This window comes from Podarcis tiliguerta (assembly GCF_965153285.1).
Source record: "Podarcis tiliguerta genome assembly, chromosome: 7".
Classification (NCBI taxonomy): Eukaryota; Metazoa; Chordata; class Lepidosauria; order Squamata; family Lacertidae; genus Podarcis; species Podarcis tiliguerta.
In genome coordinates, this window is record NC_139540.1 from 33,336,620 (window position 1) to 33,357,919 (window position 21,300).

The 21,300-nt window shown below is 40.8% G+C and overlaps 1 protein-coding gene across 6 annotated transcripts in view; it reads right to left on the reverse strand.

Moving 5' to 3' along the window:
* Positions 1-12,401: 12,401 nt before the first annotated feature.
* The window catches only part of LOC310682367 (uncharacterized protein C8orf34 homolog), an 86,384-nt gene continuing 77,485 nt past the window's right edge, over positions 12,402-21,300 (reverse strand). For 3 of the 6 annotated variants that reach the window (XM_083451102.1, XM_083451105.1, XM_083451104.1), the window contains exons 13-14: positions 20,656-20,746; positions 14,777-17,376 (exon numbers count right to left, since the gene is read on the reverse strand). In XM_083451102.1, coding sequence (XP_083307228.1) covers positions 17,345-17,376; positions 20,656-20,746 — 123 coding nt within the window. In that variant the 3' untranslated portion in view covers positions 14,777-17,344. Of the gene's footprint in view, positions 13,410-14,776; positions 17,377-20,655; positions 20,747-21,300 lie in introns of those variants that run through there. The other 3 variants (XM_083451103.1, XM_083451106.1, XM_083451107.1) reach the window with 2 other exon arrangements.

A 21,300-nucleotide genomic window follows, 5' to 3' on the forward strand; every position in this document is an offset into this window, starting at 1 on the left:
GAAACCAATCAAACCACCTTGCGACTTGGGACCTCCAAAGTGTTGTCATTTGTGGACCTTAAGGTCCTTTGCAGGGCATACCAGGAGAGGTGGTCCTGTAGGTACATGGATCCTAGGCCACATAGGGCTTTAAAGGTCAAAACCAGCACCTTAAACCTGACCCTGTATTCCACTGGGAACCAGTGCAGTTGGTAAAGCACTGGATGAATGTGATCCCAAGGCAAGGACCCCATAAGGAGCCTCGCCACGGCATTCTGCACCCACTGGAGTTTCTGGGTCACTTTCAAGGTCAGCCCCAAGTAAAGCGAGAGAGTCTGTCTAGAGTTCAAATCCCCATTCAGACATCTCACTTGTGTGATCTTGGGCATATTAAGAACACAAGAAGAGCCTGCTGCATAAGGTCCATGGCCCATCTATTTCAGCATCATTTTCTCACAATGGTCCATCTGAAGCCTAAGGGAAACTCACAAGCAGAACCCAAGCACAAGCTCACTCTTCCTTCCTGCGGTTTCCCTCAAGTGCCATTCAGAGGCATTAGTGCTTCTGACTGTGAAGGCACAGCATAGCCATCCTGGCTGGCATTATGCTGTAAGAATTTGACTACCCCTTTGTTTGAAGCCATCTGAGTTGGCTTCACAGGTAGAAAATTATATGTTAGACATTGCAGGAGCAAAATAGTAAAGTTATTAGTTAAGCCTGTTGATTACAGCTCCCCTTCTCTCCAGGCCAAGCCTAGTCAACCAAGAGGAATAACATTTTGTTTTAAGATGCCAAGTGCCAACAAGTTTCTCTACTCACTCCTTTATAACTTTATGAATATCACAGTTTAATTACTTCGTGCTCTTGCCAAGTTTTCCCTCCTTGTGTCAGTTTGCAAAACAACAAAACAAGGGGGGAAATAGGATGGTTTGCGAAATGCAGCTACTGTCTGTTCTATATTTTTAAGTAAACTTGTGCCAAAAAAAGAAAGTCAAGCAGAGCCAGAAAGTCTGTATGAAATCATTTATTACCCTGCAAAATATGTACTGAAGAGAAATTAAGTCCTGAACTTTCACTAATCTGTAATGTGGCTCCCTACATGAACAAATTTATTGTTCATGGGCCAGCACTCAAAATGTAATTAATTCCAATTTATAAAATACGCTTTGATCATAATTATTACATATATTAATGCATCATAATGCATTTCTTTAGGGAAGTAAGTCATCCACCCCTTCTGTTTCTTCCTAAGTGAGGTTTTTGGTGGGCAGGTTGTTGAGAGGGGGGTGGGCGTTGGAGGGAATCAGGTAGCGTCCAAGTTAGGATGGTGTGGCTTTGCAAGTGTGAACATGGGAGGCCATAAATCTTCAGCAGCTCAGATCAGGCATTCCCTGCCTTTACCACTGATGAAATTCAGATCTCCAAGGGGTTAAAGCCAGAAAACCTGGTTTCAATCCACCATTATAAGGCAGGAAAAACGTGGATCGCACTAAAGATGATGAGATCAGCCTTCTAAATGCTTTCATGTACTGCGCAACATTAAATATTCTAACTATTGTGGTTTTTAAAGATATAAATTCAATGTGTCTGCCTTGGCTTTGAAAGTAACATAGGAGCTTGTTGCAGTTCTGGCGGGTGGAGACAAAATGCTAACACAGCAGCGGAAGGGGGGAAAACCACACACACACACACACACACACACACACACACACACTTTACAGCCTGATCCTAGCCATTCTTGGTCAGAGATAAATCCAACTGAGTTCAATGAAGCTTACTTCTTTGGGGTGCAATGCTCTACTGATATGCTCTGGTGAAAGCCCCTCTGTATAGGTGGAATGTCAGGTATGCTGCCGCCATGACAGGACGCTGGTAAAATATTCTGCCAGTGAAGGCATGTCAGGGGATTGGCTGCCACAGGGCAGAATCAAGATTGGGACATGAGCAACACACCAATCCTATATCATTTGATCCTATTAAACCCACAGCTGTGCCCACATTAGTGGCACAACTTTACATCAACGGAACAATTTTACCTCCCACTGGCTTCCATGAAAATAACCACTCTCACAATGACTGTCAACCCTATGTCACCAGGGCAGAGCATGGGATATGGTGTAACTCAGCACCCAATCACAGCACACCACTGCTAGTATATAAACCACGTACAGGGAGACCAGGCATTTGATGACAGAGCCCACAGCATGAGGCTGTAACTTCCTTGACTCTTGACATTCACCCTTAGATCTCACAAGGATTGAAATGGAAAAATGTGCTTTGAACACCGCCTGTTCTGAGAATGCACACAGGGACTTGAGCCTTGCTAACTGTTCTCTGCCTAGAACAGGCATGGCCAAACTTGGCCTTCAGCCAAGTTTTGGGACTACAACTCCCATCATCCCTAGCTAGCAGGACCAGTGGTCAGGGATGATGGGAATTTTAGTCCCAAAACAGCTGGAGGGCCAAGTTTGGCCATGCCTGGCCTAGAACATCACTGTGGAACTCCAAACATAAATCTGAGCTGTATTACTCTTATCACTGTCCCATCCTTGCCTGCAACAGCTGGGAGCAAGGTTCTGCACGCAGAGAGTGCACTCACATGCAGGTAAGCTGTGTAGTAAGGGGGTATACGATTGCAGCCCATTTAACTTAAAAATTAAAAATTAGTAATATATGACACATTTAAAAAGTTTTTTAAAAAGTACTTTATATTACCATAGGTAAAGGGACCCCTGACCATTAGGTCCATTCGCGGACAACTCTGGGGTTGCAGCGCTCATCTCGCTTTATTGGCCAAGGGAGCTGGCATACAGCTTCCACGTCATGTGGCCAGCATGACTAAGCTGCTTCTGGTGAACCAGAGCAGCGCACGGAAACGCCGTTTACCTTCCCGCTGGAGCGGTACCTATTTATTTACTTGCACTTTGACGTGCTTTCAAACTGCTAGGTTGGCAGGAGCAGGGACCAAGCAACGGGAGCTCACCCCGCAACGGGGATTTGAACTGCTGACCTTCTGATCAGCAAGCACTAGGCTCAGTGCAAGCACTAGCCACAGTGCCACCCGCATCCCATATTACCATAAAGGCAGTTCAAATAGCCATCAAGTTGCAAGTATGACTGATGGAAAACTTTTAAGCACCTGCTAAAAAATAATAATGGCTTCTTTACTTGGGTCTTTGGTATAAATTCATTCATTATGTATTGTTGATTGGTCACTTGCTGCACTGTAGTTTGTGTGATGCTTCCATTAATGTTTACATTTGCTGTTTTAAAGTTTACTGTTTTGATGCCTGTAAACCACTCTGGGACCATATCAAATGAAAAGTGGGTTAGAAATTGGATGGATGGATGGATGGATGGATGGATGGATGAATGAATGAATAAACAAACAAATAAATAAATAAATAAAACAGGAAATAATGCATTCCAAATTCCCAGTTCCATGTTGTTGTTTCCTCCTTGGTATTTCACACAACTATGGCGAATTCTTACAATCTTGGTTTTAACTCACTTGTTTCAGTGCTGGTCTCCAAAAATAGGTGGTGCTCTCTAAAATTCATTTAAAATAGGCAGTGTTCACTTTTGAAAAAAGAGAAGGGAACAACCACAGACCTGTTGAGCTAATCTTTCCTTTAACTATGAGACTTTGATTCTAACAAAGAAATTCTGCATCTAATTGGGTGGGAAATCAAATGGGAATATATGACTTTGCTGCTGTCTTGACAAGAGAAGAATCAATTTTGAGGGTGTGCATAAGTTGTATAGAAATAGTTTGGAACAATTAACACTGCCTGACTTCACATGTTCCATTGACAGTGCTTAAAACCAAGGAGCCAGACTTTATAATCTGTTTGCTGAACAGATGAGAGTTTAATGTCGGTATCATTTTAATTACCATAAAGACAAGAATTAACTGGAAAGTGTTAAAAAGCCATGTCTGGCTGTGACGATAGCATATGTTAATGCCCTTTCATTTTGGAAGGTGGGGGGTCTCTGCAATATTTTCTGTATTCAGATAGCTTGAAAAAAGGAGACATTCTATCTGAAGGGTATTTCAAATTCTGGATTCTGCTTGAAATCTATTCCTGCTTCAACCACCTGTGGTTCTGTCATTTGTTCTACCAAGGAAAAGCAGGAGGCCCTAAGTGAACTGATCAAGGTATAAACTGACTAATATATTTAATTTTGACGTGTTGGGGACTATTGGAATTTATCTCAAACTTTACCAGGGCCATGTTTAAGCTTTTAGGGCCAATAAACATTAAAGCTAGCCTCACAAGCAATGGCTTATCTGCTTGGCTTTGAGATTTATGTAGGCAGTGGCTTGGCACTTGAATCATGAGATATAAAAATTAGGTATTCTATTTTTATTGGATAAGATTACTTTCTTGAAGAAAGACAAAATAGAGGGTGACCTCCGCAGAAACGTCTACTAAAGTTGAAGAAAAACATACAGCATCCAGAAATCCCTTGATTTTTAAATGCCTGAAATACATTTTACTTGCACATCTTCAAGTACTGTTCACACACGCACAGTTTGCTATATACAGTTCTGTACACCACCACATGGACAAGTATTAATATGAACCTGCAGACATGTACGGCAGAGGGATAGGAACTACAACTCTCACCAACCCTGACCAAGACCTGTAGTTTCTGTGCCACTTCCAAAGACAGCTTTATGTACAGTACTATACACTGGAGAAGTCTAATCAGGAAGTTACCAGCGCACAAACAAATGCAGCCAAGTTATCCCCATCCAGATGTCGAAGTGGCAGGACACCAAGGAAAGGGAAGAGGATTCTGGTGAGGGGTGTACTGGGACAAGCTGAAAATGAAGGAGAGGTTGGGGACTCAGGAGGTACTCACATCAGAGAACGTCAATGGGGCAGCTGATGTTTCACAGGTGCCAGAAGTAGACCCATCGCCAGAACCAGAGGTGCCCCAGTCTCCACAAACACAGCAAGCTCTGAGGCATCAGGAACAGCAAGAAGTGCTCTCTAAGAGGCTGAGGCAGGCAAAAGAACACAGCCCAGCTTACTAGTTGACCAGGTGAAGATCATGATGCTCGTTAGGACTGGGAAGAGGTTTGTGGCCACTCGGCTTGATTAAGCTCAAAGCAGGTGAGGGTCACATGATTTGTTAGGTGGAGAGACACAGCTACTCAGCTGAAGCAAGCTCAGGTGCGTCAAACAAGATTGGGAGGGGGGAAAGGGAAGCAAGACTCTGTGGTTCCTGGCTATTTCAGGAACTCCACTGGACTACAATTTTGGAACTGACCCTAGGATTCCAACCTTCTGCAGAGGTTGGAATCTGGCCTTACAGTTTGACTTCAAACCTTTCTCATTGCATTGGACCTGACCTGTATTTGACCATTGGACTGTTTTTGAGTTTTGTCTAGTGTTGCCCTTGGGGCTGTGTGCACAATCAGAACTTACCTCAGAGTCTGCTGGGGTTGAGGACACCTGATGAGCCACCAGATGAAAGTAACAGAAGCCACTTCATGCCATGGATGTAATTTGTGACTCCACTGACCATTTGGAATTCAAGAGTACCCCCAAGATTCATACCTGTCCCTTCACGGAGTGTGTAAATTCATTTAGAACAAGGTGCTTTCCTTTCACCTGCACAGAGGAACCACCCACAACAATTGAGCTATGGTTTGCTGGCTCTAATCCAGTCCATTGATGAGGCCAGTCATATGAAATTCAATAGTACATGTTTTGGTAAAGAAGAGGCAAAGCTGAGGCTTATGTGTGCTTTTATTTTATTTCAAGCTGAAAAAAGATCCACAGGATGCCTCGTTCACCTAATGTAGTCCCTGGCGGGTCCATTGACCACAGTGAGAGCTGAAAATCTCTACCCCACAGGAAAAACCTTGCCTCCATTCCTTGTCCTGAATGCAGTATGCCGGCAAAGCTTTGATGTCAGGAATGGAAGAAGAAGAAGAAGAAGAAGAAGAAGAAGAAGAAGAAGAAGAGTAGTTTGGATTTGATATCCCGCCTTTCACTCCCCTTCAGGAGTCTCAAAGCGGCTAACATTCTCCTTTCCCTTCCTCCCCCACAACAAACACTCTGTGAGGTGAGTGAGGCTGAGAGACTTCAGAGAAGTGTGACTGGCCCAAGGTCACCCAGCAGCTGCATGTGGAGGAGCGGAGACGCGAACCCGGTTCACCAGATTACGAGACTACCACTCTTAACCACTACACCACACTGGCTCAGATGGAGCCAGATGCAGATCAGCACTAAAGTAATAAGTCACCGATGCCAGTGAAGTCAACTCTTTATTCAAATAAACCAAAATACAGTTCAGGTGTAGTGGTCTCAGCAAGCCTTTCCGGTAGGTTGATGGCATATTTGTGAGGACTAAAGATCCCTGCCTTCTCATCACTAAGGATCCTCCTCTCCTGTGTTTCTCCCATGCAGTCTCAAAACTACATCTGAGCACAACCAAACTCTGTTCTGCTCTTTCCATTTCTCTGTGTGTTCTTAGAGAATGGGGGGAGAGAGAGAGAGTTGGTTGAAGCAGGAGGGAGATTCTTCAGCAGCCTGTCTCCACTCTGGTCTTGGTCACCCTCCCCTCCAGCCTCTGCTTCAGCCTCAGTCAATCTGAACTGCTCTCTGCCACAGCCTCTTCCTGTTCACTAAACCTTGTCACCTCCTGCTGCTGACACCGCCTCTTTCCAGTCTGCTGCTTCTTCCTCCGACCACTCGTCACCATCCCACCACCAGTCCCTCGGCTGGTGCTTTCCACCACTCCTCTGCATCCAGGCAGGCCATTTGGATGAGGTGGTTGCTCTGTTATGGAATCTCCCTACCATCACCACAGAGTTGCTCTCTAACAGAGCCAGCACTGTGCAAGTTATACTGGATGTGGGCCTGCTTTAGCCCTATAACCAAATTAAAATACTTTAGTCATATTTTACAAAGAGGCTTTTAAACAAGATTTTCTTCATGCTACCAACCAAAACATGTTTCAAGCAACATGGGGTCAAAACAAGGCTCCATCTCTTATAAGTCAATATCACGCAATGAGGTTTGAGAACCCAGAGCTCTGTCCTAAAGGACTCCAGAATGATTTAATTACCAGTCCTTTTCATGATCCATCAATATGCCATACTGCAGCATCGCCGGTCTTAGTGAAGCCCCCTGGGAACAAGGTTTACCACTCCGTGTGTGACTGCCATGGATTTTGAACAAAGTAGGGGGTGAGAAGTGCCATATGGTGAATATTAAATGGAGGTTTCTGGGCCATAAATCAAATACAGTGTTTGTTGTCATCGCTAGAGTTATGCAACGGCTTTTTGCAAGGGTCAGAGGCTGCTGCTTGTGTTGTTTCTCCACTGGCCTGAATCATCAGCTCATTTCTCAGCCTCTCATACAAAAATGCAAAGGGGGGAAAAAATCAATGGTAGAGAATGCCAGATGAATGATTTTATCATGCTACTTGTCTGCAAAGTCCAATGTCATCCCATATGGACCCTTTCAAGATTTCTTTCAAAAGCCTTAGGACTGGCCAAAATTCTAGACAAAGTATTTACTCGGCAGAGAAATCTGTCTATTTCAATTAATGTTCATGCATGAACTCTACTGAATTGCATAAGGCCATCCTCATCAGAAATGCATGGTTCGTCCCTCAGATCTGCTGCTCGCCCCCAACTCCACCCCACCCCACTTTTCAGCTTAAGCATGTATGTCAATGTTGGGGGGCATTTAGGCTCTGTGGGCAAGATCCTTATCAGGCCACCAATGAAACTGCACCAGTGGATGGGCCTTGCTCCAGAAAATTCAAAATGAATAATCTACGTATATTTATCCACCTATCAAATATATACACGTGCACGGACACACACTAAACATTTGCCATCATCTATGAACCACTTACTTGGAAGTCAATTGTATTCTTTCAGAATAAACAACCTGTGAACTGCAAGTCAGTATAATCTTATATGCTGAACATACATATTATTGTCTTTTAGCAGGGTGAAGTATTTGCAGTGTCCACCTTCTCTTGAATATTTTTTTAAAAATGATGTGATGGGAATTCTTTTTCTCTCTTTTCTACAGTTATCCCTCAATTATTCCACCCACACAGAGCAGCTAATGGCTGAATCCTTCCGGTGTAGATTTTACGGCATCACCTTTGAGATCCTTTGGGGGCTTAAAAGTCTTGTTACACAATGGATTGAGAGGAACTGTTTGCAACAGGAACTCATCAGGTCTACCACAAAAACCTCATTACTTGAAAGCTTTCAAAAGGGTGACACATCTTGTAATAAAATGTGGAAATGAGCTACCTTTGCATGAACCTGCCAAAAAGCAATTACATGCTTGCATTACCACAATTAAGCATTTATCTTATCCTCTAATTGCAGATAAATGCTCCAAACCAAACCCATGACCAAAAAATGGGAAGGAAATGTTCTAAAATGTGAGGTGTGCTAGCGGTCCCAATCTTCTGTGATTTGCTTGGATATTTGGTATTCGTTATATACATGAATAATTTAGTGGTTCTAGAACAGACCAGATATTTAAGCAAAGACACATTTTTGGATCTGGGGGTTAACTCATCCAGCTCAACCATTAAGCATAGTGAAGATCTGGCCACCGACTAAAAGGCATATTTCCTCAAACACACTAAAAAAGTATTTGGAACAGCACTCAGGGCCAAGATAGGATGAAATACAGTAATTACTTTATTAACTTTCTCTCCACTATATTGAGTGCTTCCGGCCCCAATTAATATTTGTTATCACTTTGTGTTACAATGCACACGGAGGGTAGTCATGTGTGTTTACCCAATGTATATTGAGCTGCCTTCCATGAGATGCCCTGAGAAAACTGGGTTTTTATTTGTGATGTATGTGGCAGTGAAGGAATGCAGCACATAAGGAGTTGTCTTCTTTGACCTGTGATGGGAGTCCACACTTTTAAAGTTTCACATGTGATTCCACAAAAAGCACTTGTTTACACAAGCTGCTTCTGTGCTTGACTTTAACACATTGACTAATCGGGGGGATTGGGTTGGCGCATGTCTCATGGATCATAATTCAAACATTAGCATCCCTAGTGAGGCGTCTGTGGAGCTTTATGACAGAATATAAAGCCCCCCCTCATAGAGGAACACTAGTACCTATCTATTATTATTATTATTAGTAGTAGTAGTAGCAGCATTAGTATTAAAATTTGTATTCCACCCTATACCCGTAGATCTCAGACTGCCGGATCAGACAAAACAACCATAGTCTATCATCCTGTTCTTACCATGGCCAACCAACTGCATTTCCCACTTATGGTCCACAGAAACTGGTATCCAGAAGCATATTACAGGTAGATTGCAACCACATTACAATGCTTACATTTGCTTTAACTGTTTCTGAATAATAATAATAATAATAATAATAATAATAATAATAATAATAATAATTTATTTATACCCCACCCATCTGTGGTTTCCCCAGCCACTCTGGGTGGCTCCCAACAGAATATTAAAAACACAATAAAACATTAGACATTAAAAACTTCCTTAAACAGGGCTGCCTTCAGATGTCTTCTAAAAGTCGGATAGTTGTTTATTTCCTTGACATCTGATGGGAGGGCGTTCCACAGGGCAGGCACCACTACCGAGAAGGCCCTCTGCCTGGTTCCATGGAACCTCACTTCAGGGAACCTCAGAAGGCCCTTGGAGCTAGACCTCAGAATGCTGGGGGTGGAGACGCTCCTTCAGGTATACTGGAGGAGGAATATATTTGGAGTTGTAAATTGTTGTAACCCTCCCTAGGACCTGATGAAAGGCAGGAATTTAATTAATTAATTTGTTGTTGTTGTTGTGCTGGAAACTGATATACTGGGTGAACCTATTTTTCTACCATTTAACACACCCGTCCCTTTCACCTGGGCTGGATAACAAAGAACGTGACCTTAAAGGAGCTGTGTGGAATGGCCCAAGGCATGCAAAGCTTTCCCCAAATGGATAGTAATTGCTCCTTCAACTGCTTGAGGCCAGAAAGATATAGGGTGGTATCCAATTAATATACCTACCATAGTAATGTTTGTGAATTTGAATGGGTCTAATAGAATATACTGTTCTATTATTAAGTATAGCTCCACATGTATTAAAAAAAAAACCAGGACAAGAGATAATGCCTCGCTGCTTTACCACTTAATGAAAAAAACACATGATATATGGACCTTAGTTCTTGCTATAATCTGCTTTGGGGAGGAAAATGACATCACCCTCCGAATAACCCTAAACCGTGAATAGGAAATTATGGCTGAGACTGATGCTAATATATTTCCCAAAGTACTTATATGTTCAGATGCTCCAGGCAATTCCCTCAGCTGTTTTCAACAACAAGACAAGGGTGAGGGAAGGGGATTTAAATTAGATGAGCTGTTTGTCCAGCTGCACTCCTATCGCAGATAACCATGCTCTGGATACTATAAAGCGGCGTCACTAAAGGGAATAGCAACAAGGAACGGCTCTGGAATTTGAGCAAAGGGCCTATACCTGTTAAAACTGAAATTGTGAGCACTTAGGTGTTGGATTACACACATCAACAGGAAGAGAATGATGACCGCAGGCACTTTGGGAGAGATCTGGCGTGTGTATATACCAGGCCCCGAGGAGCATTCTTTGGCAACGTTTTGAAATTAACTCATGAATTCCTCATGTACTCAAGATGCAGTTGTGATGACTGAGGGCAAGAGGCATGATAAGACATTTACCTTATCCGTCATTCCTTCTAATATGCGATAGGTACACATTTTAAAATAAGCATCCTAGAAACTAGAGGAAATTATCACCTGCTGTCATTCAGGGTGATTAAGAATGACATCCTTTTCCATTATAACCTGCAAGGGTGACTTGACATACACAATGTCTTCCTTTTCCTTAAGGGTAAGGCTGAGTGACATAGAGGCCGTATGTGGTTTCAGAAGTATTTTGTGTAGTCTTTGACCTCCTCTTAGGATCACTGTTTTCGTGTTTCTAGCCCCTGTGGTTGCAGAAATCCATTTACCTGAGAATCAAAAACAAACAAGCAAATAGAAAGGTGGCCAAATTCAAGCTGTCCTTGAAAGAAGCATTACATACTATGAGACAGGGATCCAGCTCTCAGTGGAAAAGCTGTAAGAAAGATCATAAGGAGATGTGAATGAACAGCACAGAGGATGTATTGTTTTCAACCTTTTGAGGTTGTTGGGTTTTAACAACATGAGATTCCACTGTTCTGAAAGCAGAAATCCACAATTCAGAAAACTGTTTCTATTTTTACCAGAAGGAGGGTTTGCATGTCTGTCACAGACTGAAGAATCAGGGAGTCACTAAATGAAGGCAAGGCTGGCTGTTTCAGTAGATGTTTCCATCCAGAAAGACGGGTTGATACTGCGCTTGTTCACATTACCCACCTTTGGACCTTAGGGTGAAGGGCAGGAAATAAACTGTAACAATAACAAAACAACCCACCTTGCAATCCATTAATACTAAGGATAAAAACTGATACCACTGCATCTCTTGCCTAACAGTAATGTTGAAATTTTATCCTCCTTAACATACCGTATTGGCTTCACCCGCAAATAAGACACACCTTTAAAAGTGGGGGGGGGGGAGAGAGACAATACCCGGGCTGTGTCCTGGGAGGAGGGGAGCTGCACTGCTTTGCCGACGGCCTCCCATCCTTCCCACTTCCTTAGGCAGCTCAGGGAAGGCTTGGGAGCTGTGGGCAGGCGGTGCGCCATTGCCCCGCGCTCCAGGGCTGCTTCCTGGGAGGGAAGTGAGCCGTAAGGTCGTGAATATAAGCCATACTTTTAACTTTTCACAGTCAAAATTTGGAAAAATTGAGGCTTATATTTGGGCCAATACGGTACATCCATTGGCATCAGTAAAAATGTGGAAAGGTCAAGAGTGTGGCTGGAAGCATCTTAATGACCTGGAAAGGCGTTACTGTCTCCACCAATATACACTATTGTATTTTTTTTTAAGCCATAAAGCCCATTATACAATGCTATCCCCAAGGAAGTTCACCCAGTGCCCATATTGCTATACTTTTTTCATCCTCAACATCATTTTTTAATTCACTCAGGCATTTTAAATTTAGTTGCCTGCTATCAATGTATCTTGGTTGCATTATGTTGCATTGTTTGCTTGTCCTAGGCCAGGGGGTAGTTAATGTGCCTTCAGATGTTGTGGGCTACAATTCGCATAAGCCTCAGCTGGCATGACCAACAACCAGGAATCATGGGAGTTGTAGTCCAATGACATCTGGGGGGGGTGCACCATGTTGGCTACCCATAATTTATGCTGTTGTAAACCACCTTGGAATCTAGATAAAATAAATATGTTTTATTTGAGTGCTTTCTCCATGATTACTAGCTCTCAGAATGAAAACAGAAATGAAACAAAAAGCTCACATTCTCAGTATATTTGTGATAGGAATTTCATTTTATTTCTTCAATAATCTGACAATGTATATCTATTGTAACAGCAGGCAACTTTATTATGTGGTTATGGCTGAGAAACAGAAGGCACTAAACCAAACCCATGCTTAACAGAATAAATAGCTTAAATTAATGCACCAAATGCAGTCATTCTGACAGCTCTTTCATTGGAAATCTTTGCAGAAATGTCATAACCCAGATCCAGAATAGTCAACTTGTTTCACACATAAACACATATAGTCAAATGCTTAAGCCATTTAGGATATGAGTAAAGAATATCATTTAATAAACTGGTATATTTCATTTGTGCATGCTGCATTCCACATTATTTCACTTAGTAGTCTCTTTATTTTGTAAAAGATTTAATTAGAACTCAGTAAAAGCAATGTGAAACTGCTGATTCTTAATAGTTAGGCTTGTGTGAGTACACATGCACACAAACACATGTAAAAAAACACACACGTGCCCCACACCCCAGTCATTCCTTTCTATTGTCTCAGCAAATTTCTACCGTGGTTATGAGTGAAAAGCCAACCATCCGTGACATTTGAATGTTATATATACATATCGGCAGATGTGGCTAAATACTTTAAAAGTTTATTGATTTAGAAATGAGGAAAGTTTAGAAAAATATAAGGAGTAGAAAACCTTAGTCAAGTTATATGCATAAAATCTTTTAAGGAAAACTTTCTTTTCATCAGGCAAAGTTTTATATATCAAATTAAGAGGGGTATAAATAAAATACATTATATTATGGACTATGTATTAAAAAGTGACTGTTAACCATCTTTACCTAAGGCCATTGTACAATAAGATAGATGTGAGGTTAGTGCATTTTAGCATACACACATTAAAATAATTCCACTTACGTTCTGTTGAATTTATAAAAATAAGCTTTTATTATACACAATCAGTGAAAAGAACTTTTCACTTGCAGGTTATATAATTATGAGAAACCATTCTTTATTACTTCCACTGATTTTGTTCACAAACCTGGAAAACAATAAAAGAAAGAATAGTTAGAAACAACATACTTGAAAAGAAACATGAGAAAATTAGTGTGAGCATCTTTTGTAAGGGTATTCTTACTGGTAATGAGTAGTGAGAACATGAAATACATAAATGTAGCTTAAATGAAGTTACACACAGTGATAAGGGATTATTGCCACTTTAAGAAATGTATTGCACAGGAAGATGTTCCAACCCTGATAATAACTCTCATGATAAAGGAAGGATCTTCATGGCCGGAACCTAGACAGTATGGAAGCAATCCTTATGTGCTTATGTAAATCTAAAGTAAGCAGAAGTTTATGTTTTAAGGATTAGAACAGGAATAGGGAAATTGTGGCTCTTCAGATGATGATGAATTTCAACTCCCATCAGCCCTAGCCAGCACAGCCAGTCATGACGATGATGGGAGTTGGAGCCCATTATTATTATTATTATTATTATTATTATTATTATTATTATTATTATTTCTATACAGTGGTACCTTGGGTTACAGATGCTTCAGGTTACAGACTCCGCTAATCCAGAAATAGTACCTCGGGTTAAGAACTTTGCTTCAGGATGAGAACAGAAATTGCAGGCCGGCGGTAGCAGGAGGCCCCATTAGCTAAAGTGGTACCTCAGGTTAAGAACAGTTTCAGGTTAAGAATGGACCTCCAGAATGAATTAAGTACGTAACCAGAGGGACCACTGTACTGTACCTTCATCTGAGGATCATAGGGCAGTTTACAATATAAAAACAAATACAATACAAAAACAGTAACTCTTCTCTCACACACTTAAACAGGCCATAAAAGGTAAAGGTAAAGGGACCCCTAACCATTAGGTCCAGTCGTGGACGACTCTGGGGTTGCGGCGCTCATCTCGCTTTACTGGGCAAGGGAGCCGGTGTACAGTCATGTGGCCAGCATGACTAAGCCGCTTCTGGCAAACCAGAGCAGCGCACGGAAATACCTTCCCGCTGGAGCGGTACCTATTTATCTACTTGCACTTTGACGTGCTTTCGCACTGCGAGGTTGGCAGGAGCAGGGACCGAACAATGGGAGCTCACCCTGTTGTGGGGATTTGAATCGCCAACCTTTTGATCGCGAAGCCCTAGGCTCTGTGGTGTAACCCACAGTGCCACCCGCGTCCCAAACAGGCCATAGTTTGTTTAATTAGCCAAAGACCTGGGAGAAGAGGGCAAGATATTTTCCACCCTGGGCTCAAAGGCTGAGTCGGCATATTTACCAGTGAGGGTGGGGGATTTTTTTTAAAAAAAAATATTAACAATTTCAACATTACAAATTATCAAAACAAATCATCTTCATTATTTCCCCCCCCTTTCCCCCCTCCCCCAGAACCCACCAGTGAGGGTGGTTTTAGTATGTTATATAAAGAGTGATTACAAACCCAATGATGGATAGAAGGAATATGGGCCTGATTTGTCGTTCAATTTTCACTTGTAGACTGCCATGCTATTTCAGTGCCAAAGTTAACAAAACAATTTTAAAAGAACGTATGAACAGTGCAGGTTTACTGAAAATTGGCATCTTGTTTGGCTTTGTATTTCTGACACAATCACTTTTATTAAGACTAAGACTTCAAAAATGAGTGATGCAATAATTACTATGTTTGAGACTTATCTCTGCATATTCCTTTTCTGCTACGTTTATAAATGAGGTTCACAAATGATTTAAAATTTCACAGTATACAGGAAAGTGTAATCTCTCCTGAATGCTCGGAATACCATTGTGAATGTTTATTTGAATGTAAGAGAGTCCTTTTAAGTCTAAATGACAAGTTAAACATTTATATCCAGTATGGTTTATCTTGGCATTTCCTATGAAGGATATTCAGTGTTGGAATCAGGATAAATTAGGAATCCCTCTATCATAGTTCTAAAATGGAAAGTCTTGTTTGCATTCACAATTTCACTGCACATTTAGATAAAATAGTTCAGTTAATTTGCTTTTAGGTATATTTGTTTAAATGGAAAAGCACTTACCACCTAACTTTTTATTGCATAGCTTACCAAAACTGAATGATTACACTGCTTATTTGGAGAGCTTGGCAGTTACAATACCAATGTTAAATGGCCCCAAACCTGAAAACATACCTTTAACAACTTCTATGTTCAGGTTATGCTGACAGTTTGTACAGTCCTGCTAAGAAAACCACCCTGTACTTGAAAAGTCTGCAGCTGTGATTTCTCCCTTTCACAAATGCCATTTATTTCACAGTGGAGCTAAAACTTACAATTCCACTCCCTCTCCAAATAAATACAAATAAAATAATTGCAATTCAGAATACTTTTTAGGCAATTTTGTGAACTTTTGCAACAATGTCTATTTATTTACTTTGTCTTCCACTCTTCCCTCAATGATAAAACTGCATAGCCAGTCTGATTTGTTATGTCGCATTGCTATGCAATCTCATTCACATATTTTCCCTAATTGTGTAGTATCAGCCAATTGACAAACGCAGGAAGGAGGAAGCAGAGGAAAGGGAATGACACCAAAGAAGCAAAAGCAATTGCAATTGCAGAGTATTTAAGGCATCTCTAATTCCACCTCACTTGTTTTCATAAGTAACGCAAAAAAGTTTATCACAACAAATCATGACAATTACATGATGGAAACAATTTGCGGTTTATGGCTGTATTTCAAGCATTAAAATCTTAAGGACCAATTAACATGATACTTTGTATGTGCCAAGATTCATGTTCTTGTTTTCACTGTAATAAGTTTGTGGTGAAACAATACTTTGATGGCTTCAAAATGAGTAGGTCAGCCACTGGCCCTTAATGAGTTGAATCAAGGGACATTTGTGTGCACGTGTCAGAAATGAGAAGAGGTCAATTGTCAGGTGGAGATGTAGTATAGCTATTCATCATTTTATCACATGCCCATTCCAATGGGCCAACCCACATCTCAGTATGCACAAAGGTCCTTAATCAAAACACACCTGAAGTCCATATGTATCTGTCTACTTACAAGGAAGGACAAGAGATGTTGTCCTCAATGAATAGAGTAAAAAAACCCAAGCCTAAATTTGGTATATCCACACTAATTGAGTTTAATTTTCCTGACTTAAATTTGTAGTTCACAAAAGGGTCTACAGCCCTGAATTTCATACTGAATTAAAAATAAAAATTTGAAATTCATATTTTGCCAGCCTGGTTCATGCTATATGATCTGTGGTCCTCATTCTGGCAAGAATCCCAGAATTAGGTATGCAAAAATACACCACTGCTAATCATAACAAATAAATGAATCTGAAAACTCTGAATTCTTTTGAGCAAAAGCTTTCTGGTTTACATATCAGCCTCATTTGGTAAACCTTTCTATTTTGTTTTCTCAGTGATGCAGATGGTGTTTTAGACTTCTCTGTGAAACATTGAACAAAACTGCTATTGAATTATTTAAACTGGTAAAAAAGTAGGATTTTCAGCTCCACTTGTTCCATTCAAAGCTTCCTATCATTGGACCATACACACTGACCTGGGAGCAGTGCTCTTTTTTTTGAGGAGGTACTCAAGGATACACAGTACCAGCACCTCTTTTTTGTTTTAAGTTCCATCAAACTTAATGGGGTATACTTCTAACGAGATATGCATCAGATTGCGCACAGTAAATTTCCCAGTACAATGTTCATGAAATAATGCTGTGATAAATGAAGTTCTTTCATCTCAGCTGGTCAGATGATTAAAAACTATCTATAAAAAGCATTAGACTACTGTGATACCCTCTTTCCAAATACCTGCGCAGCTGGTGTAATTTTCTTTCACTGTCCAAAATTAGCTTTACACCTGGGCAGTTATTATCTTGAAGAAGTTGAAGAATGTAGTAAATATTAGCTGCATGTAATTTATTAAAAGCTGCGTCAAAGGACACCTGTTGTTGTTGTGAAGATTAATTCTACAGCTCTTCTGCTCATAGTCATAAATTATGAAGTTTCATTCCTCTTGGCACTAAATCAAGCACAGAGTGTCCACGAAGATTTCTAATGCATTAACTTTCCCCTCACACACCCAAATTAAATTAGGCTGGTCTTTACATGGTTGGGCCTTTTACCTGCACTGCACACTGGGAATTGGCACTGTAAACGATGCCAGGCCTTTTACAGGCTCTCTGCTTTACAGACATTTCAACACCTGGGTGTTGGCAGCCTGTTGGCAGCCTGCATTTTCCAGGAGTTGCCCTTCGCTTGTGAGATTGGCTACAGCAACTACATTCCAAAACCAGATGGTTGCCATTACCCCATATAATTATTTTTTAAAGACTTATTCCTTTAACCAATTTACCAGTCTCAGATGTCACATACAGTACAATATTGCTTAGATCAAACATTTTTGTTCTCCTCCAATGGTTAAAATAGTACAAAGATCAACCTTCTTCATGCAGCAAAAGATAGGTAACTATGAAAGTTGATATATGGGTTTAAATCAAGATGCTAGTCTGTTGCGCCCTTAGAATATCTGCAAGAAGGTAGCCATTATTTTAATTACAGAGTTTTGACCCCTCTCTGCCTTGCATGTTACAGGTTTAAGCTAAAGTAAACAGTTTTTACTCATGAAAGCAAAAAGCAGATTTTTAAGTTACAACTCAGCTGAACTAATTTAGTAACATGGTATTGGTAAGTTGCGTTAGTAACATGAATGTTAGTTCTCTCTCAAAAGCCCAAATTAATTTGCTGCCTTATTATTGTCTCTATTTGTCTTTAACATCTGTTAATTTAACATGTGTAGATTTTTTCCAAGAATTCACAATGAAACAAATAAGAATTTTACATACATACTGAGCAACAAAATGAGCTGGCGCAAAGTTGTAATTCCTAGTTGTCAAAATTAAAAGGTTCAGGAGATTTTCCTTTATTTTAAACTAAATCTAAAATAAAATCTAGGCCAGTTATATATGGCTTTTCTTCCAGACATGTCCAGTGACTACAGGAATATCATATGGTGATATCTGGGGATGGGTGTTAGCTTCACAAAACTCTAGGAATTCATTCTTCTCAGGTGGTGGTTGACAGTGTCTGTCTGCCAGTAATATGGTTATGAAGTAATTTTAATCTATTCTAGTAATTTAACTTTTGTATGTTCTAAAGTAAGGTTGTAGTTTTTGTGATTTTATTATCTTATCTTTTTGTAAACGACTTACAGGTTTTTACAATCAAGCTACAATTATTGATGAAATAAATTGATTTATGGAATTGGTTTCCACTCCCCCTGCAGCCCTGCACACTCCACAAATCTGCTCTGAATTTTGGAGATTGTGCTAGGCTACAGAGAGGAGAAAAAAGGGAAAACTGATGGTAGATAGATAGATAGATAGATAGATAGATAGATAGATGATAGTTAGATAGATGATAGATAGATAGATGATAGATAGATAGATAGATAGATAGATAGACCGGCAAACAAAGAAGAGAAGAAGATTTTGGATTTGATATATCACTACCCTAAGGAGTCTCAAAGCGGCTAACATTCTCCTTTCCCTTGCTCCCGCACAACAAACACTCTTTGAGGTTAGTGGGGCTGAGAGACTTCAGAGAACTGTGACTGGCCCAAGGTCGCCCAGCAGCTGCATGTGGAGGAGCGGAGACGCGAACCCGGTTCACCAGATTACGAGACTATCGCTCTTAAACTCTACACCACATTGGCAAGTCCTAACAGATCACACATGTAAATTGTTCTATGGATAGTTCTGTGAGCCGAATAGGACTCTATCTAATGTAGTAATCCATTGCACATCTCAGAAAAGTGACAATGGCAACTCATTTCCAGGTAACTTCCTTGTGTATGGATTCAAATAGCACTTTGTGAGCATCAGATTTTGGGTCTGACCTGGCCTCTTGGGCAACATGTACAGGAAGGGAAAAAGAACTCACCGTCAGAAATAAGATAAATATTATTTAGAGCTTGATGTTCTAAATTTACAAGTTACGATTAAAAAAATATATATTGTGGTTGTCATATTGATGTAAACAAGTAACATCTCAAAATGGTTTTCTTCCCTCTCAGTTTCTCCACAAGTCTGATTTTTCTTACTTCAATATGTCTTGTTTATATGGTTTCAGTTCTACTCACAAGGTGCTACTCACAAGCACCTGGTTAAACAGCCTGCTACAGTGTAGCCATAAAATCTAAAATAGTTTAGGAAATGACACACATTTTCACCCTGGCAGATTACAAACTACTGTGATTTTTTTTAAAAAAAGCAACTGTCAGAGCAATTCACATTTCCAGCAAGATTATTTATGTTTACTTGCCACCATATATAATTTGTTGTAGCCTCAGCACATGGAGGGAAACTAGCAGACACTACTTGTCTTAACTTCCATTATTTAGGCTCTTTAACACAGTAAGATGTCTATCTCACACCCTTGAGCTGGGGCTGTGAAATATGTTTATGGCACAACAAGAATTATTCAAGCAAGCAAAGTTTTTAAAGCTGGGACTATAGTCCCCCCCCCCCTTTTTTTTAAGGACAACACTCCAGGATGCTTGGTATCTGGTTGTGTTACTATATTCATTCAACAGAGATTTTGGCTTGGCACAACTTGGCATTCAACAGAGATTTTGGCTTGGCACAACTTTTTATCCCTGGTCTCTGCATGTAGCACACATTGGTAAGAGATGAGTTAACATGTTAAGGTTTGTGGTATGGTAAGCAGGGAGGACGCAGGTGGCGCTGTGGGTTAAAGCCTCAGTGCCTAGGGCTTGCCGATCGAAAGGTCGGCGGTTCGAATCCCCGCGGCGGGGTGCGCTCCCGCTGTTTGGTCCCAGCACCTGCCAACCTAGCAGTTCGAAAGCACCCCTGGGTGCAAGTAGATAAATAGGGACCGCTTACTAGCGGGAAGGTAAATGGCGTTTCCGTGTGCGGCTCTGGCTCGCCAGAGCAGCGATGTCACACTGGCCACGTGACCCGGAAGTGTCTTCGGACAGCGCTGGCCCTTGGCCTCTTTGAGTGAGATGGGCGCACAACCCTAGAGTCTGTCAAGACTGGCCCGTACGGGCAGGGGTACCTTTACCTTTTTAAGCAGGGAGGATAACCTACATGCACTTTCAGCCCTAAAGTAATATAGCTGAGCTCCCATCAATAAAATCCATCGTTCTTCACTCCTATAGACAAACAATAACTAAACCTGTCAGAAATAAAAAGCAGTTTCCAGAGCACATATTTTGTGAAAATATGGTGCCTACTCCAAGCTGCCAACAATTTATATCAAACAAGGAGCAACCTCTTACGTTTATCTAGATCTGCTTCCACTCCTTCGCTTTCGTTATCGCTTGGTAAAATCCAAGGCTGGTGGGCAAGTTGAAGTTGTAAGAAGTCATCCTGTAACAAAAATAACAGATGCAGCAGGTATAAGAATTAGGGCTGCAATGTTTCTTTCAATTATACCCAAACAGATAAAAAGATTAAAGACCTTCAAGAAAATTCAAAAAGTCCTCCTGATTAATTGGGTATCATTTTGAAAGGGGACTCTTTCTGCCCTTTCTGTGTTGTCAATCCCAGGAGTTATGTGCTAGAATAGAGGCTCAGAGCTGAGTGTGCTGTAAGCACTGTGAGTTCTAGGCTCCTTGGAAGAGTCAACTTCACAAGGAAAAAAGCTGATGGCTTGTGTCCCCAAACCAAGGCCTAGACATCATACCACTTCTTCCAAGGAAGCTGGAAAGTTGCAATTCTGTCAATTTTCTTGGGAAGAGGTTCTATTGAAGTCAGCAAAGTTAACAAATAGCCAAAAACCGATGATTTTATGCACATGCAAATTTAACCAATCCAAAACTCAGTTGATTAATCTATGATTTCTTTAATCGTGTGACAATTCTAGCAAAACTGACACATAGAAGGATTGTCTCTGTGTAGAAAAGTAGCAAATAAATGAATCT